This window comes from Pantherophis guttatus, chromosome 7 (genome assembly GCF_059756535.1).
Source record: "Pantherophis guttatus breed Tessera chromosome 7, ASM5975653v1, whole genome shotgun sequence".
Lineage (NCBI taxonomy): Eukaryota > Metazoa > Chordata > Lepidosauria > Squamata > Colubridae > Pantherophis > Pantherophis guttatus.
The window spans coordinates 90,432,123-90,456,320 of NC_142069.1; the positions used below are offsets into that span (position 1 = coordinate 90,432,123).

At 44.4% G+C, this 24,198-nt stretch overlaps 2 protein-coding genes and 1 long non-coding RNA gene across 43 annotated transcripts in view; 1 reads left to right on the plus strand and 2 right to left on the minus strand.

Moving 5' to 3' along the window:
• Positions 1-6,353, minus strand: part of PPFIBP1 (PPFIB scaffold protein 1) — a 98,067-nt gene extending 91,714 nt beyond the window's left edge. For 26 of the 39 annotated variants that reach the window (XM_087873448.1, XM_087873447.1, XM_087873443.1 and 23 more), the window contains exon 1: positions 5,846-6,353. The gene's annotated coding sequence lies outside the window, so the exon portion shown is untranslated. The remainder of the gene's footprint in view (positions 1-5,845) is intronic. The other 13 variants (XM_087873441.1, XM_087873436.1, XM_087873449.1 and 10 more) reach the window with 8 other exon arrangements.
• Positions 6,354-6,355: 2 nt separating this feature from the next.
• Positions 6,356-24,198, plus strand: part of LOC132712653 (uncharacterized) — a 54,795-nt gene continuing 36,952 nt past the window's right edge. The window contains exon 1 of the long non-coding RNA XR_009623316.2: positions 6,356-6,580. This is a non-coding gene — a long non-coding RNA (uncharacterized LOC132712653). The remainder of the gene's footprint in view (positions 6,581-24,198) is intronic.
• BMAL2 (basic helix-loop-helix ARNT like 2) overlaps positions 19,818-24,198 on the minus strand; it is a 36,853-nt gene continuing 32,472 nt past the window's right edge. For all 3 annotated transcript variants that reach the window (XM_034434794.3, XM_034434791.3, XM_034434793.3), the window contains exon 17: positions 19,818-22,909. In XM_034434794.3, coding sequence (XP_034290685.2) covers positions 22,788-22,909 — 122 coding nt within the window. In that variant the 3' untranslated portion in view covers positions 19,818-22,787. The remainder of the gene's footprint in view (positions 22,910-24,198) is intronic.

Sequence of the window (24,198 nt, forward strand, 5' to 3'; positions counted from 1 at the left end):
AAGAACTACCAACTCAGGCAATCCAGCTAATAGTAAACAACAGCCTAATGAAGGAACTACCAAGGCCACTTCCACCAACTATGACAGAGCAACCCATTGTATATAAAGAGAGCAAACCCTACTCTCTTCTAGCACTGATGATATTATCTAGTTTGGTAATGGAATGTCTAGAAGAAAACAACCAAGCTCAGAGAGCACCAGGGACCCCTCCGACTTCCTCCTCCTCCTTTTCCTCCTCCTCCTCCTTGCACATCCCACTCCCTCCTGACACTGATGATGTTATCTAGTTTGGTAATGAAAGGTCTGCAAGAAAACAACCAAGCTCAGAGAGCACCAAGGATCCCACAGCCTTCGTCGTCGTCCTCCTCCTCCTCCTTGCACATCCCACTTCTTCCTAACACTGATGATGTTACCTAGTTTGGTAATGAAAGGTCTGCAAGAAATCAACCAAGCTCAGGAAGAAAAATACCCCTCAATCCTCCTCCTTTTCCCCTTCTTCCTCACACATCCCACTCCCTCCTGACACTGATGACGTTACCTAGTTTGGTAATGAGACATCTGTAAGAACGCAACGAAGCTCAGAGAACACCAAGGACCCCAGAACGACATCATTCATGCAAATGGAAATCTCTGCGAACGTCACCTACATTAACCTACATTTAACTGCCTGAACTGGAATATTTTGGATGCAACAGACTTGTCTCAAATGTCCATTAAATGGAGATCCATTAAATCACGGCCTCCTTCTACTCCATCATCACGAAGCAAAGCCTGTCCTCGCTACCCTTATTTTGGCTCAAGAGTGGAGTAGTTGGATGACTCTAGATAGATGCTAAAAAAACCATTCACCGGGAAATGACATTAAAAAAAAAACAAGAAAGAAAGACATGGAACATTAATGGATGAATCACCGTTTGCTGTTCGGGCAAGAATGAATTTAAATTCTAAGCTTTAAAAAGTGAATTAGAAAATGGAAAAAAGTAACAATATAAGACTCAACTTTTCTTAAGACCTTAGTTAGACCTGTTGAGTTGTATTCAACCCAATTACTCGTCTTTTACACCTAGTCCTTAACTTACAACAGTTCACTCAGTGACCGTTTGAAGTTACAAGACGCATTAGGGCTTATTTTCTGGTTAGGTCTTATTTTTGGGGAAATACAGTACCTAAATGCACCCATCTGGCTGACAATCTTAACTGGGGCTTATTTGGGGGGTAGGTCTTATATTACGAGCATCTTGAAAAATCCTGCTAGGACTTATTTTCCAATTGGGTCTTATTTTTAGGGAAACAGGATAGGAAACCTTACAGCAGAGACAAAATTTGAATGAGGAATTTGGCCACTTATTTGTCAAACGAAGATTACAAATTCGAACGAGCACAATGGAAAAGAAAATTAAAATGTGACACAGATTTTGGTCAATTTAGATACATCCCCTTAGGAACCTCTTAAGCATGAAATCAGGTTCACAAACGTGAAGTTAGAATTAAAACTGTTAAGAGTTAGTAGCTGAAACAACGGAATTGGGTTAAGGTATTCCAGACTTTGACAACTCTTGTTACAAAAATGGAAATATCAGCTCCAAATCTGGTGCTTGGCCTCAATTTTATAAGCAGAACTAAGAACCTCATCGTGATGGCAATAATAATTCCGCACTCAATCCAACCAAACCCTCCTGGAAATTATCTCATTTTATGCACCTTAAATATTCATCTCTTAAATGAATTAGTTGTCAACACAACACAAGGCAAATCGGTTGACTATCCCGTCTTAAGAGCAGTGTGGGTTTTTGTCCTAGTCATACTTGCGCAGATTAACACGAGGAGGAAACAAATATTTATTTTTTAGGTTTCCACCCCAACCTCCCAACCCCCCTTTTCATTTTACTAAAATGAATTCCTGGGTTTTTTTAGAAACCACGTTCTTGTACAGAAGGAAGGATGTGAATTTGCAAGTCATTTCAAATCACGAGTTATAAAATGACCGTCTTTCAGAAGCTGGACAGTAAATTTGGATTATGTCGAATCAAGGAAGGAATTGCTGCTCCCGTTCCTGTCCTTTTTTGGGGGTCAACTTTGGAACAGACAAACAGGCTCTGTGTCAGGAAAATAGAAGACAAAGAATGAACCCATTGTAAAATATTTTAAATCCATCTTTTCTGACACACAGCTCTCTCACACACACGAAAAAAAATAAAAATCTACAATGCACAGACAAATATATCTTTCTAAAGCTCTCCACAGCTAAGATCACACAATGAACTAAGCCACAGTTTGTTTCACAGGCTACAATTGGGCTGGTTGGCACAACGTCAAACCATCAATCTTGGTTGACCTATGACAGGTGTCGGCAACCAGCGGCTCCGGAGCCACATGCGGCTCTTTCGTCCCCCTGCTGTGGCTCCCAAACAAACAGACAGACAGAAAAAGACACACACAGAGATACCCGTTTCCCACAGAAAACACTGGGAGCCACAAAACCTGCGTAGGTGTAGCTGGGAGGGAGGGTGTCATGTGACTGGGTGGGACTGAGTGACATCGAGTTGGCCACGCCCACCCAGTTTTTGTGGCTCCCGGTGTTTTCTTTTCTGTGGGAAACAGATGCAAATGGCTCTTTGAGTGTTTAAGATTGTAGTCCCCCGACCTATGGCAATGTCTACCTTGGTGTGGAATTTTAAGTTCAAAACAGACAAACTACAGATATCCCTTAGCAGAATGGATGAACCCAACCACAGCTGGAAAAAAAAAAACACAATTTGAAAAATATGATTCACTGCAGATTTATCAGAACAAGTCTCGGTGTATATACAGAGGCTTACTCTGGGAAATAACAGTTTTGTTGTGGATTAGAGGGTCAACCTATTCTCCAAATCAGGAGAAGAAGCAACGGATGGGAACTAACCAAGGAGAGAAGCAAGCTAGAACCAAGGAGAAATTTCCTGACAGTGAGAACAATTAGTCAGTGGAACAGCTTGCCACCAGAAATTGTGGGTGGAGGTTTTAGAATAGAATAAAATAGAATTCTTTATTGGCCAAGTGTGATTGGACACACAAGGAATTTGTGTGTCCCTTCGGGGAGAAGGGCGGGATATAAATTCAATAAATAAATAAATAAATAAATAAATAAATAAATAAATAAATAAATAAATAAATAAATAAATAAATAAGTCTTTGGTGCATAAGCTCTCAGTGTACATAAAGAAAGAATAAAATATATTCATCAAGATACATAAGATACAACATCTTAAAGATAGTCATAGGATACTAATAAGCAATCAAATCACACTAGGAAACAAACAGAACAATGTAAGTTTTTAAGAAGAGATTGGACAACCATGTGTCTGAAACGGTGTAGGGTTTCCTGCCTGAGCAGGGGGTTGGACTAGAAGACCTCCAAGGTCCCTTCCCACTGATAAGAGGTTTTGGGTAGACAAGACAAAGCTCATTAAAGCTCACGAGTTAGTAACTTTCTCCTCCCTAAGGTGCCTGGAAAAATTACAACTCCTATTCAAACAAAACATTATTATGGTTTCAGCACTCCGTTTGCCCCCCAAAAAACATTTTCTTCCACACACCCGAGAACATCAAAAGGGGTTTTAAAGATATCGTGAATGAACTGAGACCCCCACACACACAAGAGGCCAGAGCTTCAAAGCCAGGAGTCACCCTCTCTTTATTTTACTCCCTCCCAACTCCTCTTGTAGAGGAAACCGCCCCAATTTTTTTAAAAACTGTTTGGAAAGAGGTGGGCTTGTTTTGCTCGGCTGAATAAGCTACCAGCAGCTGGCCTGGGGAAGGACAGGTTGGGAAGGAAAGAGAAGGGAGCTTGTGTCCATGGAAAAACTTCCACATTCGAGCAGGCCGGCAGAGTAGAGATTTGGCAGGGTTGAAAAAGCCACCTAAAGTATAAATAGATACTACAGGAAGAGAGGGAGGGGAGTTATCCATCCAGCTCATCTGAAAGACAGTGAATAAGCGAGATACAGATTTGTTCCATAAATCTTTTTTTTCTCTCTCTCCCAAGTAAGGGCAACAAGGACTAGTCTTGGCTTTGCCAACTCTGCAGTCCATCAAGCCAAAATAAATAAATAAATAAAAATCATTTTTGGATTTCTTTTTAAAGGAAAAAAAAAAAGTTTGTAAGCCCCCTCCCTCTCTCTCTCTGCTTAACCCACCTCGTCTCTCTTGTAAAAACCCAATTTCATCGTTCGTTTTGCAGCAAGATAGATAGAAGATAGAATTGAAGATAGATAGAATTCAAGACAGATAGAAGATAGAATTCAGGATAGATAGAGGTTGGATAACCATTTGTCTGAAGGGGTGTAGGGTTTCCTGCCTAAGCAGGGGGGTGGACTAGAAGACCTCCAAGGTCCCTTCCAACTCCGTTTTTAATTTAATTTAATTTAATTAATTCAATTTATATACCACCCCTCTCCGAAGACTCAGGGCGGCTCACAATACATTTTAAAAAATAATTATAAAAACATTAAAAAATTAAAAACATTAAAAACATTTTCTTATTTCTTATTTCTATTCCTATTCTGTTCTTTATTGGCCAAATGTGAATGGACACCCAGGGGATTTGTCTTCGGTGCAAAAGCTCTCAGTGAACATTTAAAAATGCATTCATCAAGAATCGTAAGATACAACACTCAATGATAGTCATACAATACTAAACAAGCCATCAAATCGTACTAGGAAACCAAATAAAACAGTATAAACCGTAGATACAAGCAACAAGGTTATAGTCATTAAGGAGAAAGAGATGGGTAATAGGAAGGATGAGAAGAAGAATAAAACCTATATAGTAAAAATCTAAAAACCTATATAATAAAAATCTAAAAACCTATATAGTAAAAATATAAAAAACTATATAATAAAAATCTAAAAACCTATGTAGTAAAAATATAAAAACCTATATAGTAAAAATAGTAAAAACTATATAGTAAAAATAGTAAAAACTGCCAAGCTGGGATTAAAAAACAGGGGAAAAGAGGCTGGCCGGTGGTGGGGAAGAGACCCCGATTTCAGGTTCTGCCATTCTGGGTTGAGATTTGATTTGATTTTTTGATTTTGATTTTTGAACTAGCCTCTCGGTTTTTAATTAGAAAGTTAAATAAAGCGCCGGAGCGGAGGGCTAATTAACATTTCGCAGCCACTGAGCCGCCGAGCCTTAAGGGGGGAAAACTTGAAACTCTCGCAGCCCAAAAATATTCACGGGAAAAGATCTGCACTGGGGTTTTTTTTTTTTTCCGCCTCCTTCGCCAGTCCTCGAGCCCTTTCCTTTCCTCGAGGAGCTCTTAGGCTGGGCGCAAAAGCGGCGCAACCGATTTGTCCACCGACCATTCCTCCAACATCCGCCCAAGGCTCTATTTTGGGGGGGGGGGGGTTGAGATTTCCAAGGATGCTCTTTCCAGCCTAGCTTCCCTCTTCCCCTTTCCCCCTTTCCCTCCCTCTGCTTTTGCCCAGCCCCTGCCCCGTGTCCAGCCATCCCCCCCCACCCACCCACGCCATGCCACTCTCGGGATAAATCAATCATTCCTCATCCGAGTCAAGCTCTCCAAACTTCATACTTCCTGCTTGGGGTGGAAGGAACCTGGGATCGGGGGGGCCCGCCGCGTGGGCGCTTGGTAGACCCCCAGCGGGCGAGCGAGGGAGACCACCCACCCACGCGAGAACCCCGATCGCGAGTGGGGTGGAGATTTAAAACCTGGTTCCGAACCGGAGGACTTTTTGGCTAGAAAGCAAGGACCCCCCTCCCCAAAAAAAGCCAGTGGGAGGGTGGGGAAGCCTTCAGGGTCGCGCCCGCGAAACAGAACCCCACCCCACCCACTCACTTACTTACCAGCATCGGAGGGGGACCCCGAAGTTTGTGGCCGGCGCCGCCGCTGCTTCGGGGCTCCGACGGGCCCCCCACTTTTTCAAACCATGCCCAGCTGCGGCTTCTCCTTCCCCGAAGAGCAAAGCAGCAGAGGCAGAACCCCAGGGCGCAGCGCAACGTCGCTCCTCCTTCCCAAATTTGCTCCCACCCACCCACCCACCCACCCACCAACCAACCAACCAACCAACCAACCAACCCACCCCCAAAAGTGGGGGGAGCGATCCCAGAGGCTGGAGGGGAAGGTGGAGCGATGGGCAAGGGAGAGGGACGGGTTTGGAGAAGGGGAAGGTCACTCTGCGAGGAAGCGGTGGGGAGGGGAGGGCATCCACGCACTGGGGGAGGACAGCCCGAGGGAGGGGTCGAAAGGAAGGGGGCAAAGCTGGGGAAAGGAGGGGGGCGTTGGGAAGCCTCCCACGCGTGGCCAAACCCGCCTCTATCCACTCCCTCCTCTCCTTCTTCCTCCCCAATCTGTTCCTCCCACTCCTTGGCTCTCGCGCGAGGCTGGCCCGCTTCACCCACCCACCCACTTTTAAGAGGGGGGGGCGACGGTGCAGAGCCGCGCAGGACGAGGGTCTTTATTTCTCCGTCCCGTGGGCGGATGGCGAAAAGTTTGATTTTGCAACAACAAAGAAACTTTTGTTTCCATAAGTTGCTCTGGGAGGAAGAGAGAGAGAGACGCGAGATAGAGACGTCGAAGAGGTTTGCATTTTTTTTTTAAATTTTGATTTATATGCCGCCCTTCTCCGGAGACTCAGGACGGTTTACAATGCGTTAAGCAATAGCCTTCATCCTTTTGTATATTTTATACAAAGTCAGCTTATTGCCCCCACAAACTGGGTCCTCATTTGGGCTGCCAGTCCGGAGTCCAATTGGGGAGCAGGTGAAAAAAAGGGGGGGGCTGGGATTGGAGAGAGATTATGGGGGGGCTGGAGAAATCGATGCGTTGTCCCCCCCCCCTCCAGTGATTCTCTCTCCTTGCATGTTGAAGACTTTGGGGGAGAAAATGCAGAGAAGAGCCACTAAGATGAATAAAACATAGGAAGAAACGGTTGCAGGATTTGGGTATGGCTAGTCTAGAGAAAAGAAGGACTAAGGGGGGGGGGGACAGGATAGCAGTCTTACAATATTTGAGGGGCTGCCCCAAAGAAGAGGGGGTCAAATTATTCTCCAAAGCACCAGAAGGCAGGACAAGAAGCAACGGATGGAAAGCAATCAAGGAGAGAAGCAACCTGGAATTAAGGAGAAACTTCCTAACAGTGAGGACAATTAACCAGTGGAACAGCTTGCCACCAGAAATTGTGGCTGCTTCATCGCTGGAGGTTTTTAAGATGAGACTGGACAGCCATTTTGTCTGAGGTGGTACGGGGTTTCCTGCCTTGAGCAGGGGGTTGGGCTAGAAGACCTCCAAGGGCCCTTCCAGCTCTATTCGGAATCTTGTTCCACAGCTTTGCAAATCCCTTAGGAGAAACTCGATCCCTTGAACATCTGCCTCCTGGGCAGCCATTAAAGCAGTCATTCTCAACCTCAGCAACTTGAAGAGGTGTGGACTTCAACTGCCAGAATTCTTGAAGCCAGCAGGATTAAAGTGGCAGGATTCTGGGAGTTGAAGTCCACCTCTCTTAAAGTTGCAGAATTCTGGGAGTTGAAGTCCACCTCTCTTAAAATTGCAGAATTCTGGGAGTTGAAATCCACCTCTTAAAATTGCAGAATTCTGGGAGTTGAAATCCACCTCTTAAAATTGCAGAATTCTGGGAGTTGAAGTCCACCTCTCTTAAAATTGCAGAATTCTGGGAATTGATGTCCACTCCTCTTAAAAGTTGCAGAATTCTGGGAGTTGAAGTCCACCTCTCTTAAAATTGCAGAATTCTGGGAGCTGAAGTCCACCTCTCTTAAAATTGCAGAATTCTGGGAGCTGAAGTCCACCTCTCTTAAAATTGCAGAATTCTGGGAGTTGAAATCCACCTCTCTTAAAATTGCAGAATTCTGGGAGTTGAAATCCACCTCTCTTAAAATTGCAGAATTCTGGGAATTGATGTCCACTCCTCTTAAAAGTTGCAGAATTCTGGGAGTTGAAGTCCACCTCTCTTAAAATTGCAGAATTCTGGGAGCTGAAGTCCACCCCTCTTAAAATTGCAGAATTCTGGGAGTTGAAGTCCACCTCTCTTAAAAGTTGCCGAGATTGAGAAAAATTACCTTTTCAAATCAACCTTGGTGCTGGCTTGAAAAAATGGGACAACTCTTGTTTCCGCTAGAGCAGTGAAAGAGATCCTCCAGTTATTGCAGGAACTACAATACCCAGCCTTCCCCCATCGTAGCTGGGGCTGCTGATCTTTTTGGGTCTTGAAAGATTCCCACACAAATCGAGTAGAAGACTTAAGAAACCCCAGGACAAATTGAATTCCTCCAGCTTGTCAATTTCTCCATCCTTCTATTTACATGGACTCACAAACACACACCTGGAGCTAAAACAAACTAACCAAAAAGTTGTAACCTCATTCGGACAACTACATTCTTAAAACAAAGCAGGCAGGAAGTTAACCAGCTAACCGTTGCACGCAAGGAAGAGACGGCTGTCTTGCAAACCATAATACGTAGTTTACAAGATCTTCTGGCCTTGAATCAATGGTTATGAAAGTAACTATGAGTCTTATTAGAAGGAGGGGATCATCTTGTGTGAATGTCATAGGCCTAAGGCGGCCTTCCTTGATTCGACACCCCCCATATATGTTGGGGTTCAGCACCCCATTGATCACGGGGGTCCCAATCCATCTGCAGCACTGAGAGAAGTCTGCTGTATAAGAAGCATGGTGGACATCCCTTCCTCATTGAGGTCAACTCAACACCATCATCTTTCCTTTTAAGAAACAGAGTTGGAAGGGACCTTGGAGGTCTTCTAGTCCAGCCCCCTGCTCAAGGAGGAGATACTACACCGTTCCAGACAAGTGGATGTCCAGTCTCTTCTTAAAAACTTCCAGCGTTGGAGCATTCACAACTTCTGGTGGCAAGCTGTTCCACTGGTTAATTGTCCTCACTGTTAGGAAGTTTCTCCTTAGTTCTAGGTTGCTTCTCTCCTTGGTTAGTTTCCATCTGTTGTTTCTTGTCCTGCCCTCAGGTGCTTTGGGAAATAAGTTGACCCCCCTGGAACGGACAGCCATTTGTCTGGAATGTTAGAGGGTCTCCTCTCTGGGGTTGGACTAGAAGACCTCTAAGGTCCCTTCCTACTCTGTTATGCTCTATTCCCTCTTCTTCAGCCCCTAAGATATTTGAATACTGCTACTATCATGTCCTCTCTGGTCCTTTTTTTCTCTAGACTGGCCATACCCAATTCTAGCAATTATTCTTTTTATAATTTTAGCTTTTTCGTCCCCTAATCTTCTTTGTTGTTCAAGAACCAACCCCAGACAGATCCTTTGGTTTGGGTGGTCTAATAGAAGTGAATAAAGAGAGTCTATTCATCCATGGTTTGACCGAGAAGGAGTCGATGGACAAATATTTATGAGCATACTTGGAATTCTTTTACCCAAGAAAAGTTTCTCTACAAGTCTAAACGCAGTTTGTTATCAGCGTTTTGAATGATTGGCATGCGAAGACTGTAACAACTGCCTCTTTATATACCGTAATTCAGGCATTTCGAACCCTGACCCCACCCAAGTGGCCTTCTCTGGGTTCCAGAGATTAACCAGGATTAAGACTGGTTAGTACCGAAAGTCCTCGACGTCCGCGACCACAACTGAGCCCAACCTTTACGGTCAGTTAAGCGCGAGAACATTTGTTAAAGTGAGTTTCGCCCCGTTTGGGGATTTTTCTCGCCGCGTTGGGGAAGCGAAGCCTTGCCGTCGTTAAATTAGCAACACGGTTGTTAAGCGAATCTGTCTTTCCACCCCCCCTTGACTTTGCTCACCAGAAGGTCACAAAAGGAGATTGTGTGACACATACACCCCGGGATGCAGCAACGGTCATAAATGTGAGTCAGTTGTCAAGCATCCCGAATATAAATCATGTGACCACGAGGAGGCTGCAGAGGTCGTAAGTCTCCTGTTTGGGCGGGTTGGGGTTGGACTAGATGACCTGCAAGGTCCCTTCCAACTCTTATTAATCTGTTAAACATTAAAGACCACGAATCTTTAAAAGTTGCCAATTTCAGTACAGCCTTCTCAGGGTTGTTGTTTTTTTTTCATTGGGACCATCAGCAAAACCAGGACCTCATCACTGGTAGTTCTTGACTTATGGCCACAATTGGTTGTAACGTTTCTGTTGCTAAGCGAAACATGGGTTAAGTGAATTCCGCCCCATTTTCTTGCCAGTGTTGTTAAGCGAAGCACTGCCGTGGTTTCAGTTAGGAACACGAGCCATTAAGCGAATCCGGCTTCCCCGTTGGCTTTGCTCACATGACCCCGGGACACTGCGACCGTCATAAATACGAGTCCGTTGCCGAGCATCTGGATTTTGATCACGTGATCGTGGAGGGGAATGCAACAGTCGTAAGTGTGAAAAACGGTCATGTCACTTTTTTCAGTGCCGTTGTAACTTCAAATGGTCACTAAGTGAACCATCGTAAGTCAAGGACTGCCTGTAGTTTATTGGGAGACTACTGTTACAATTCTAAACTAATTAAGCATTATGGTTGAACATTTTTCCACTTTGTGATCATATAACCTACCATATTTTACAGAGTATAAGACGCTCCGGAGTATAAGACACACCGGAGTATAAAATGCACATTAATTTTTGGGGAAGAAAACAAGAAAAAAAATATTCTGCCTCTGCCTACCAGCATCCATCAGTATTCATCTGGTTAGCATCCTTGCAGCAAACAGCAAACAGCCCGGTCAGTTTCAGCACATTATCGCAGCCTGATTCAGCAGAAGCAGCTGATTGGTGGGTGGATCGGCTTCCCGGAATACCACCAATCAGTTGTTCCAGGCTGTGGGGATCGCCCCGACCATCGCCACCTTCATGCCTCGTGTTTTTGGCCTCCGAATGCTCACCGCCTGGAACCACTCGAAAATGTGATGCATGGAGACCAGAAACAGGACGTGCGGAGGCCGAAAACGCAATGCGCAGAGGCCAAAAATGCAACACGCGGAGGCGGCAATCGGCGGCGATGTGCTGTGGCGATCCCCACAGCCTGGAACAGGTCTAAAATGGAGCATTCGGAGGCCGAAAGCGTGATGCACTGAGGCCAAAAATGCAAAGCACGGAGGCAGCAATGTGCTGTGGCGATCCCCGCAGCCTGAAACGGGTCTAAAACAACATGTGGAGGCTGAAAATGCGATGTGTGGAGGCCAAAAATGGCTGAAGGGTGGGGGCTGGTGGGTGGGCGGGGCTACATTCGGTGTATAAGACGCACCCAAATTTTCACCCTCTTTTGGGGGGGGCGGAATGCATCTTATACTTGTTGTCGTCCGCCAGCAGCCTACGGAGCTGACAGCAGAGTCAGACAGTGAGGAGGCTGAGGAAGAACAGGGGCCAGTCCTGGAGGCTGGGGAAGGCTCAGATGAGGGCTCTGTGTCAGAAGCAGAGATGGGGCCAGAGCCATCTGGGAACGATGCGCGGACTACGGAGCGTCCAGAGGCTGACAGCAGAGAGGCAGAGGAACAGGAGGAGCCTGTTCCTAGTGCACGTAGGAGAAGAGCTGCCAGAAGGCAAGAGCAGCTAAAGCAAAAAGGACGACTCAGGAGTAAGGCCAAGAGATGATTGGCCCCTCCCATAAGGCTTAAAAGATCAGCAAGGGCTCTTGGGCTCTTTGTCGGAAAACAACATTGAGAGATTTGTTTCTTGTCTTGCTGCATTTAGTTCTTGTCGGCGTCTTCTGCTTCTGAACTTTTGCCAAGAAAATCCTTTGGCAGATTGCCTAATTAGACCAAGGTTGGTGATTAGACAGAAGAATTGTGTTATGAAGAGTTTGCTTTAATTTAGTTCGGACTACACTGCGAATGAGTTAATTCTCAGCTGTTCTAATAAAGTCTGTTTGTTTCGAACTGTTTGCGTCTGATAATACCTACTTGGGCCTGGGTCACAACAATACTCCGAAAAGTACGGTAAATAATTTATGCTCACCGTATGTTCACAGGTTGAAAAAAACAACATCCACTTAACCAGAACTTTTCAAGAAACAAATCCGGGGTCTCTTAACAACTTTTGCTCTCTGCGCCCAGTTTTAAATCAGGAGTAAGGTTTCACAAATTGTGGATTTATTTGTGGTGCAAATGACTTTTGAAAACACCAAAAGGTTGAGTTGTTCAAGAGAGAGAGAGAAAAAAAACACAAACATAGAGATGGAGAGAATGTTTGCTTAAGACAAACGGCTCTGCCTGTTAACATTTCTTTACTTTTTTTATCTTAAGAGAGGCAAGAATTGGTATGGCAGGAATGAGAACAAATTGCAGGTTGGAAAACTTCTCAACTAAGAACTTAAAATCAAATGATTGTAGGCAAATATTAGATTAGACACCAAAGGTTCTGATTTTATTACTTGGAGGAGTTTCATGTAATCGGAATAACTAAAAAAATGTGTGTGTCATAATGGACTTGGAAGGCCCACTGATTTTCTGACGTGACACGGTAAGGGCTACCAACTTGTGTAGGTTTAAAAGAATCTTGAGTAAAATAATATTAAAGGCTTTGGGTCTTGAAGTCACTGTGTCTTCTCCTGATTGGGACACCAGGTTCCAAAGATCAAGGGTGGTGAAACAACAATAGGACAACGAAAAAAGAAACAACCACCTCTGCCTTCTACTTCAGAGCTTCTCAGAGGTCTCTTCCTTTGAGAAACAAACGATGGACTAAAATAGATTTATATTTTTGGATTATAGCAGAATTAGAGAGTTGGAAGGGACCTTGGAGGTCTTCTAGTCCAGCCCTCTGCTCAACCAGGAAACCTTATACAATTTCAGGCAAATGGATGTCCAATCTCTTCTTAAAAACTTCCAGTGATGGGGAAGGAAGGGAAGGGAAGGGAAGGGAAAGAAGGAAGGAAAGGAAAGGAAAAGAAAGGAAAGGAAAGGAAAGGAAAGGAAAGGAAAGGAAGGAAGGAAGGAAGGAAGGAAGGAAGGAAGGAAGGAAGGAAGGAAGGAAGGAAGGAAAATAGTTTAACAGAATAACAGAGTGGGAAGGGACTTAATCCAACCCTCTGCTCAGGCAGGAAATTCTATACTATTTCAGACAAATGGTTATCCAACATCTTCTTAAAAACTTCCAGTGTTGGAGCATCCACCACTTCTGGAGGCAAGTTGTTCCACTGATGAATTGTTCTCACTGTCAGGAAATTTCTCCTTAGTTCTAAGTTGCTTCTCTCCTTGATTACTTTCCACCCATTATGACGGCGTTCAAACTGGGTTGTCCCTTGCCTCTTCAGGTTTACTAATCTGAAACACAGAAGCTGATCTACTTAAAAGACATCATAATAAGTGTTCCAATATTTGAGGGGCTGCCCCAAAGAATAAGGAGGGTCAACTTATTTTCCAAAACAGCAGAAGGCTGGACAAGAGATTGGACAACCATTTCTCTGAAATGGAATAGAGTTTCCTGCCTGAGCAGGGGGTTGGACTAGAAGACCTTCAAAGTCCCTTCCAACTCTGTTATTCTACATTCTACAAAGCTCAAAAGTTCACCAGTGCATGGAAAGGAAGCAAGGAACCCAAAAAAAGCACTCATTGTAACATACTCTTGAGATATACTGGATTAATTTGTTCATGGGAACTAGTTAAGCTGTTAGGAGCCCATCCCGTTCTTTTCAATAAACCCTCAAGTTCCTGCTATGTTGTTGTTATTTTGTACTTCGTTAAGGTAATTTAATACATCCAGTAATTTATGATCCATGTTGTTTCCCTTTCCTTGTGTTACAAAAGGTCCCTTCCAATCCTGTTATTATTTATTTTTTATTTATTTATTTATTTATTTATTTATTTATTAGTTCAATTAGGCTTCAGTACCTGGATAGCTCTGCAGACAAAGGCACTGTAATTTAACACCAGCTGTCTGCAATTAAAGTAAATTCGAATCTTGCCAAGCTCAAGATTGACTCAGCCTTCCATCCTTTCTAAGCTAGGTAAAATGAGGACCCAATTTGTGGGGGCAATAAGCTGACTTTGTATAAAAAAATATACAAAAGTATGAAGGCTATTGCTTAATGCATTGTAAGCCACCCTGAGTCTCCGGAGAAGGGCGGCATATAAATCAAATTAAAAAAAAAAAATTATATGCCGCCCTTCTCCGGAGACTCAGGGCGGCTTACAATGCATTAAGCAATAGCCTTCATACTTTTGTATATACCTGCTTAGTAGGGTTTTGCCCCCCCCCCCACAAGCAGTGTTCTTTTTTTATACAAAGTCAGCTTATTGCCCCCACGATCCGGGTCCTCATTTTACCCACCTCGGAAGGATGGAAGGCTGAGTCAACCTTGAGCCTGGTGACATTCGAACTCGCAGTAATTGCAGGCAGCTGGTGCTAGTTAACAGCACTTTAGTCTGCTGCGCCACCAAGGCTCTTATTCTATGTTCTATGAGCAATGAGATAGGGGAATGGGATCAAATCGCTCAGATTAATACCAGAAGAAAGTTTAAGGTTACAACACTACAATTCGAACTAGTTCTCCTTGAAATGGTATTCTGTTATTCTATTCTGTTAAGAAACAATGGATGGAAACTAAACAAGGAGAGAAGCAACCTAGAACTAAGGAGAAACTTCTTAAAAGTGAGAACAGTTAATCGGTGGAACTGAATTGCTTTCAGAAGTTGTGGGTCTCCAACACTGGAGGTTTTTAAGAAACTGGACACCCACTTATCCGAAATGATATAGGGCTTCCTGCTTGAGGAGGGGGCTGGCTAGAAGACCTCCGAAGTCCCTTCCAAGTTTGTTATTCCGTAAGGCTTTCTTTCCTGGCAGGCAAAGATAGGCAGCTGCCAACCTTTTGTGTCTCATGAGTTCAACATGTCTCTGTAAGCAAACAAGTTGTGATCAGTGATAAGAGGAACCGACCAGATGTTTTCCTGTTTGAGTGCAGAGAAAGAGAGAGAGAGAAAGAGAAAGAGAAAGAGAGAGGCAGAGAGAGAGAGAAAAAGAGAAAGAGAGGCAGAGAGAGAGAGATAAAGATATAGACAGACAAAGAGAGAGACAGGCATAGAGACAGAGAGAGACAAAGACACAGACAGAGGCAGAGAGAGATAGAAAGAGACAGAGAGAGAGAGAGAAAGAGACAGAGAGACACACATACAGAGAGAGATAAAGAGACAGGTAGAGAAAGAGAGTAAGAGGCAGAGAGAGACAGGCAGAGAGACAGACAGAGAGGCAGAGAGAGAGAAAGAGACAGAGAGGCAGAGAGAGACAGGCAGAGAGAGAGAGAAAGAGAGAGAGACAGGCAGAGAGACAGGCAGAGAAAGAGACAGACGGAGACAGAGAGAGAGAGAGACAGAGCAACAGAGACACAGACAGAGGCAAAGAGAGATATAGAAAGAGGCAGAGAGAGAGAGAGAAAGAAAGAGACAGAGGCAGAGAGAGAGACACACACAGAGAGAGATAAAGAGACAGGCAGTGAAAGAGAGAAAGAGACAGAGAGACAGAGAAAGAGACAGAGAGAGAGACAGGCAGAGAGAGAGACACACACACACCGAGAGAGATAAAGAGACAGGGAGACAGAGACAGACAGAGAGAGACAGAGACAAAGAGATAGACAAACAGACACACACAGAGAGAGAGAGACAGAGACAGAGACGGAGGGAGGGAGAGAGACAGAGACAGAGAGAGAAACAGAGAGACAGAGAGAAAAGATTAGACGGAGAAATTGCACCATACCTAATCTGAATCCACCCGTTGTTTGTGTCAGCCAAGAGTGGCACCTCAGCAGATTTCTCCTGAAACACCCAGTCCTGATAAAATAAATCTAGGAAAATCTCGTCCTAAGAGTCACTTTACCGGATTTGCTGAGGAAAAATCGCTGAAGATCTTTTTTTTCCCCCAGTGCTTATTTTCGGATGGCAAAAATAAGCCACAGAAAACAGGGCCCTGCTGCTCCCTCCTGGCAGTTGGATCCTGCCTCCTTATCCTTGAAAATTAAACAGTTCTTCCTTTTATCGCCCTTCCCTCCTTTCAATGCCAGGTTTTGAAAACAAAAGTCTTCTCCGTGTGCAGAAACGTATCGAAGTCGCTCGGAGAATGGGAAGGGAGTCCCAAAACAAAACCTGAAAGGTACCAAAACAAGTTGGCAAAAAAAAAAATTCTTCGCGCTCCAGTCCCACTTAAAAAACAACAACAGCAGATCTTGACTTCTATTCACTGCTCGTTTCCTTTCCCATCTATTCATCTTTGTTTTGTTTTTTTGCATCTCTTTAAGTTTTGTTTGCCTTTCAGATAAAGCAGGATGCTGGGGAATTAACACAGATCTCTGGATTCTGACGTTTGGAAAAAGCCACCGGACTTAACTTAGCGCTGTCGAAACGGCGGTCCCCGTCGTTTTGCAAATAAAAACATCCTCACCCCCTCCGTACGACAGACTTCCGACATCCCGAAGTTCTCTCCAAATGTTTTGAGGCGAATCCAGAATCCCCAGCCAGATTTTTTTTGATGAAACAACTGGCTGGGAATTTTAGGAGCCGTGCTTCCCACGCAGCAGGAAAGATACAAGGTGGAAATAAGACTGTTTTAACCGTGGTTTGTTGAATGACTCCACCCAGCGGATTGAAATGGATAAATAACAGACAAATAAATTAACGGCATGAAGTCTCGGGGCCCATTTGTCTTGATGGCATCTACGGAACCCTTAACACTTAGGCCAAGACAGACCCTAGAATTAATTTCACTTTGGGGTATGAGACAATTGATCTGTTGTGGTCCGCCAGCAGCCTGCGGAGCTGGCAGCGGAGTCGGACAGCGATGAGGCTGAGGAAGAACATGGGCCAGTCCTGGAGTCTGGGGAGGGCCCGGATGAGGGCTCTGTGTCGGAGGCAGAGATGGGGTCAGGGCCATTGGGGAGTGATGTGCGGACTCCGGAGCCTCCAGAGGCTGACAGCAGAGAGGCAGAGCAACTGGAGGAGCCTGTTCCTAGTGCACGTAGGAGAAGAGCTGCCAGAAGGCAAGAGCAGCTGAGGCAAAAAGGACAACTCGGGAGTAAGGCCAAGAGATGATTGGCCCCTCCCATAAGGCTTAAAAGACCAGCAACGGCTCTTGGCCTCTTTGTCAGAAAACAACGTTGATAGTCTTGCTGCACTTATCTCTTGTCGGCGTCTTCTGCTCCTGAACTTTTGCCAAGAGAAGCCTTTGGCAGTTTGCCTAATTATACCAAGGTTGGTGATTAGACTGAAGAATTTGTGTTATGAAGAGTTTGTTTTGATTTAGTTTGGACTACGCTGAGAATGAGTTAATTCTCAGCTGTTCTAATAAAGTCTGTTTGTTTTGGAACTGTTTGCGTCTAATACTACCTACTTGGGCCTGGGTCACAACATGACCAGGGTTTTTCAGGGTTGCCAGAGGTGGTATTCAGCCGGTTCGTGCCGGTTTGCACCGGTTCAGGCGAACTGGTAGCAGCGATCGCAGGTGACCCCACCCGCCCCGGCTCCAAGTCATGCTATTTAGGCACATTTTCAAGGCCGGGCACATGCACAGAAGGCATGCAAGCAAAGCACATGTGTGGAAAGCTGGGCACATGCACGGACAGCTCACATGCATGCAAAGTGAGCGTGCACGCGCGGGGCGAACCAGTGGTAAAGGTAAACGAAATCCACCCCTGAGGGTTGCCATGGTGATGTTAACCTAGTTGAGGCCACCATCTGGTGAAGTTCAGTCTTACTTCACACAGATAGTCCCTCGACTTACAACACTTCATTTAGCGACCGTTTGAAGTGACGACGGCACTGGAGAAAAACTGACTTTGGACCGTGTTTCACACTTATGACCATCACAGCATCCCAAGCATCCAGTCTCTTCTCTTGTAGACATCATCTTCCAGTGATGGAGCACCCACAACGTCTGAAGGCAAGTTGGTTGACTGCACTCACCCTTAGAAAATTTCTCCTTAGTTCTAGGTTGCTTCTGTCCTCGGTTAGTTTCCCTCCATTGTTTCTTGCTTGCCTTTTGGTGCTTTGGAGAATAGCTTGACTCCCTTCTTCTTTGTGGTACCCCCTCAAATATTGGAAGTCTGCTATCATGTCACCCCTAGTCCTTCTTTTCGTTCAGCTAGCCCAGGGGTCAGCAACCTGCGGCTCCGGAGCCACATGTGGCTCTTTGGGCCCTCTGCTGTGGCTCCCTGTCAGGTGATTCCACCACTGGCTGGCCCCGCCCCTTGACCACCTCTCCCAGTCACTCCTTGCCTGGCCTGAGAAGGAAAGGGCGACGGTGGGGGATGGAGAAGCAGCCAGGACAGAGACAGAGAGATACAGAGAGAGAGGGAGAGAGAGACATAGATTCAGAGAGAGGGGGGAGAGAGAGAGATAGATACAGAGAGTGGGGAGAGACATAGATACAGAGAGAGGGGGGAGAGAGAAATAGATACAGAGAGAGGGGGGAGAGAGAGAGATAGATACAGAGAGAGGGGAGAGACAGATACAGAGAGAGGGGGGAGAGACATAGATAAATAGAGAGGGGGAGAGAGAGAGAGAGAGGAAGAAAGAGACATAGATACAGAGAGGGAGAGAGAGACGTAGAGAGATATAGAGAGAGGGGGTGGAGGGAGGGAGGGAGGGGAAAGAGAGACATACAGAGAGAGGGGGGAGAGAGAGACAGATAAATAGAGAGGGGGAGAGAGAGAGAGAGAGAGAGAGGAAGAGAGAGACATAGATACAGAGAGGGAGAGAGAGACATAGAGAGATATATAGAGAGAGGGGGGAGGGAGGGGAGGGAGAGAGAGAGTTGTCAAAAGGATTTTGTGGTTCCCGGCGTTTTTTAACAACTAGTTCTCTGCCCTAATGACCAGCTGGGTAGGTGTGGCTAGGGGGGGTCATGTGACTGGTGGAAGTGAGTGACATCAAGTTGGCTACACCCACTCAGGTTTTGTGGCTTCCAGTGTTTTCTTTTCTGTGGGAAACAGGTCCAAATGGCTCTTTGAGTATTTAAGGTTGCAGATCCCTGACCTAGCCATACCCAATTCCAGCAACCGTTCTTCGTAGGTTTTAGCCTCCAGTCCCCTCATCATCCGTGTTGCTCTTCTCTGCACTCTTTCCAGAATCTCCACATCTTTTTAATATTATGGTGATGCAATATTCCAAGTGTGGTCTTACTTAGGATTGCCTTAAAAGGTCTGTCCTGCACACAAAATTTGGTATGAACTCTACCCGGTTCAGGTGTCTTTCAGCTTCTGAAAAGCTCTGATGGGAAAACGTGGAAGGAAGGCACAACGGCTGTTTAAATTAAGATACGGAATCTGCAATTCTCCAGAAATTAAGCCTGGAATAACTGACCTATCTTGCTAATAATTAATAAGGAGAAAAGTCTGTTGTCTATTCAAGCAGAATATTTCTTCATGTAATTTATTTCCAATTAAATGCATGGAAAATCACACCGTAATGATTAACCATTGGGTGTTCCTTTTAATCAGAGGGACTCGGTGGCTCAGTGGCTAAGACGCTGAGCTTGTCGATCGAAAGGTCGGCAGTTCAGCGGTTCGAATCCCTAGTGCCGCGGACTCCACAGTTCATCCCTGAACTACAAATATTGTCTTCTACTATAATGCTTTCCTCACAGCTTTTTTGGGTTGCATCCTCAAAACGGGGAAAGTTACACATCCCTCCTTCGCAAGCAAGAGAAGGGGCAAGGATGACAAAGGATCAAACCTGCAAGAGGCAAAGGAAGTTTTTAATTTTTACGAAATCCTCAACCTTCAGAGCGTCCGCAGAAAAGCAATATATAATCCCGTATCTCCAGGAACGTCATGCCTGCTTATATTGCAATATACGTTCAAATACCCAGTGAATAGACTCTCTTTTTAAAGAAATGCGTTGGGAGGACGTTTTAGTATAAATAGTTTTAATGTTATCTATCAGTGAGCATAAATATAAAAAAACATATACATTTAGAAGTAGAAACTGATATTGGTGGAAAAGAAAAATCTGCACGATTTCCAACGGATAAATTTAGGAAAAACAATAACCAAGCAAATAAACATGTAATCTCCGCGTGTTGCTTATAGAAATTATTATTACACGGAATAAACCGGTACTACAAAGTGTTTATGGAATCTACGAAGTCTTTAAAGGTGATCAAATGTACATTTTCCCCTTTGAAATACTTGAAGCTAATAAAGGCGAGCAGAAAATAAAGAGGTCCATTTTTCTGTATGAACCTACAATATTGGGGGGGGGGAATAATCACATCTTCCCCATTTCAGGTTGTTATTATTTAACAAAATATTAAGGGATGACAGGGTCGTAATAAAGGAGTTTTATTAAGAGAACATTTACAGATTTAACAAGAGTTGGAAGGGACCTTGCAGGTCATCTAGTCCAACCCCCTGCCCAAGCAGGAAGCTCTACATCTGCCTCTACCTAGGATCAAACTCACAACCTCCTGATTGTGAGGCAAGAGCTCAACCTCTAGGCCACAGCAGCTGGGTTAAGTCCATTTAATTGTCTACTAGTAGCTAGATTATGGACATATAACGTTGCATGTAAAAAAATTTATATCATACAAAGAGACCCTCGTGTACAAACTTTGACATGAAAAAAAAATTAAGTTTTAATACTATTTTCATGAATCCACGGATCGTTAAAAGTTATATTCCAAGAACGTCTTCCATAAAGCAGTAACCATTGTACTTTTAAATGTTTGATATTTATAGACAGGTTTTACCTGCGAGGTCATGTTTAAGTAACTTACTCAGTGATGGGATTCAGCCGGTTCGGGTGAAACGGTTGTTAAAATGGCTGGCTGGCTCCTCCCCTCCCTGCCCCGCCCCTTCCAGGAGTCCCCACGTGCCCTGTTTTGGCTCCCAGGTAAGTGCAGGGAGGCCTACTAGGCCCAAAATGGGGCGCGGGGGGGCACAGCCCCCCACGGGGTGCAGACCACCAAGTGCTGCCTGTCACACCTTCTGGCCACGCCCACCATGGCCACGCCCACCCAACCGGTCATTAGAGCAGAGAACCGGTTGTTAAATTATTTGAATCCCACCACTGAATTTATTGCTCTTATTGAAATCAAATCCAGGCATTTTTAAGAGTGTCCGATGTCTAGCTTATATTTTTTTAACCAATATGAAAGAGCCTTGGTAGTACAGTGGTCTAAGGCACCCTGTTATTAAGCTGGTTATTAAGACCAGCTGCCTGCAATTACTGCTGGTTCGAATCTCGCCAAGGCTCAAGGTTGACTCAGCCTTCCATCCTTTCTAAGGTAGGTAAATTGAGGACCCGGTTTGTGGGGGCAATAAGCTGACTTTGTATAAATATACAAAAGTATGAAGGCTATTGCTGAGCACATTGTAAGCCGCCCTGAGTCTCCGGAGAAGGGCGGCATATAAATCAAATTAAATATATATATATATTGGTACTTATTTATGCCATCAAAGTCTATTTTCCGGACGATCAATTACGGCAGACCGAAAATGCGTTTCCTTTATTGTAGAAGGACATTCTAAAGAGTATAAATCAGAGCTCTATGGCTGTAATCCAAAATATAATTATCGATTATATTTTAACCTCGTTAAAGTCAGTGGCACATTTGGTCCACATGGACAGAATTACAACGTAAAAGTAGCAAGTATAATCACTGTAATGTTTTCGTAATTTTCTTCAACCGTTCCACAATTTCCATAAAGGTCGCCCTACAGAACAGGTATAAAGTTCATATAGATAGTTCTCGACTTATATCAGTTCATTTAGTGACCATTCAAAGTTAAAACGGCACTGAAAAAAGGGACTTATGACCATGTTTCACACTTACGACCATTGCAGCATCCCTATGATCACGTGATCAAAATTCAGATGCTTGGCAACTGATTCATACTTATGACCATTTTCTGAGGTCTTTTGCGACCTTTTGCGACCTTCTGAGAAGCCAAGTCAATGCACTTAACAACCGGGTTGCTAACTTAACAATGGCGGTGATTCACTCAACAACAGTGGCAAGAAAGATCGCAAAATAGGGGCAAAACTCACTTCACGAACATCTCACTTAGCAACGTAAACGTTGGGCTCAATTGTGGCCGTAAGTCGAGGATTACCTGTACAATGGCAGTGGAAAAAAGAGAGAGACTTGTGAGTAGTCCTCGCACTTATGACAATTGCCGCAACTCACAGTCACGTGATCAAAATTCGGGTGCTTGTCACAGACTTACGACGGTTGCCTGGTTGAGCGCAACCTTCCCCAGCCAATTTCCAACAAACTTAACGGGAACATCCAGATTCATTTAATGACCTCATGATCCGCGTAACAGCTGCAAATGATTCGGTTAACAACCAATGGCAAAAGTGATTGTGAAATCAGGTGTGACTCGCTTAATCGTTTCAAGGCGACAAGAAATTCTCTTCGCTATTGCGGTCGTAAGTTGAGCATTACCTGGTTTTTTTTTCCTGAAGAAATATTAAGCAACATCAATCAACAAAACCACACCAATAAATAATAGCACAACGGCAAAGATATTTCAGAATATTGCTGCTCTCAATAACGTCCCTTCCAAAGATTTCGGTATAAAGATACCCAGGTTGAAAGTTTATTTAAAGTCTGCTTACAAACTTTTAGTTTGTTATCAACAAACTTTGATAACAAAATTGAGGTTGTTGTGTGTCTTTTAAAAAATATTGCAATTGTTCAGCCTGGCAGCCTAAGATCAGTAAGGCAAAACGTCTTTCGGAAACATTAATACTGTAAATATTGTTCTTGTAAAGTAGGAATTAAAGCTTTAAAAGATACCATACAGTACTTGAGGATGAGTGCTTATTTTTTTTGTGCATTGAAAATGTTTAATCTTCTTCTGGCTGGGGTAAATCTAGAGAGCCCACTGTATGTCGTTGAGCTCGGTGGGGTCAGTAAGTTCTCCTTCGGCTTCCAAATAATTCATAAGATCCGCCATGCCGGTCTCTTTTTCAAAATCTAACTGAGAAGTGCCACCTAGGGATGAAAAACAAATAACATAACATAACATAACATAACAACATAACATAACATAACATAACATAACATAACATAACATAACATAACATAACATAACATAACATAACATAACATAACATAACATAACAACATAATATAACATAATATAACATAATATAACATCACATCACATCACAACACAACACAACACAACACAACACAAATGCCCTTATTGCTAACAATTACCAATTACTACCAACCTGCCTTCCATTGAGGACCTGTATATTGGGCAAGCCAGAAAGAGGGCTGTGAAAATATCTACAGAGTGGGATTCAATTTTTTTTTTACTACTGGTTCTGTGAGCGTGGCTTGGTGGGCGTGGCAAGGAAAGGATACTGCAAAATCCCCATTCCCTCCCCACTCCTGGGGAAAGGATATTGCAAAATCTCCATTCCCACCCTACTGAAAGGGAGGGATACTGTAAAATTTCCATTCTCATCCCACTCCTGGGGGAAGGGTATTGCAAAATCCCCATTCCCTCCCCACTCCAGGGGAAGGATACTGCAAAATCCCCATTCCCACCCCACTCCTGGGGGAAGGATATTGCAAAACTCCATTCCCACTTCACTCCAGGGGAAGGATACTGCAAAATCCCCATTCCCTCCCCACTCCTGGGGGAAGGATATTGCAAAACTCCATTCCCACCCCACTCTAGGGGAAGGATACTGCAAAATCCCCATTCCCTCCCCACTCCTGGGGGAAGGATATTGCAAAACTCCATTCCCACTTCACTCCAGGGGAAGGATACTGCAAAATCCCCATTCCCTCCCCACTCCTGGGGGAAGAATACTGCAAAATCTCCATTCCCACCCCACTCCAGGGGAAGGATACTGCAAAATCCCCATTCCCTCCCCACTCCTGGGGGAAGGATATTGCAAAATCTCCATTCCCACCCCACTCCAGGGGAAGAATACTGCAAAATCTCCATTCCCACCCCACTCTAGGGGAAGGATATTGCAAAATCCCCATTCCCTCCCCACTCCAGGGGAAGAATACTGCAAAATCCCCATTCCCACCCCACTCCTGGGGAAAGGATATTGCAAAATCTCCATTCCCACCCCACTCTAGGGGAAGGATACTGCAAAATCCCCATTCCCTCCCCACTCCTGGGGGAAGGATATTGCAAAATCTCCATTCCCACCCCACTCCAGGGGGAAGGATACTGCAAAATCCCCATTCCCTCCCCACTCCTGGAGGAAGGATATTGCAAAATCCCCATTCCCTCCCCACTCCAGGGGAAGAATACT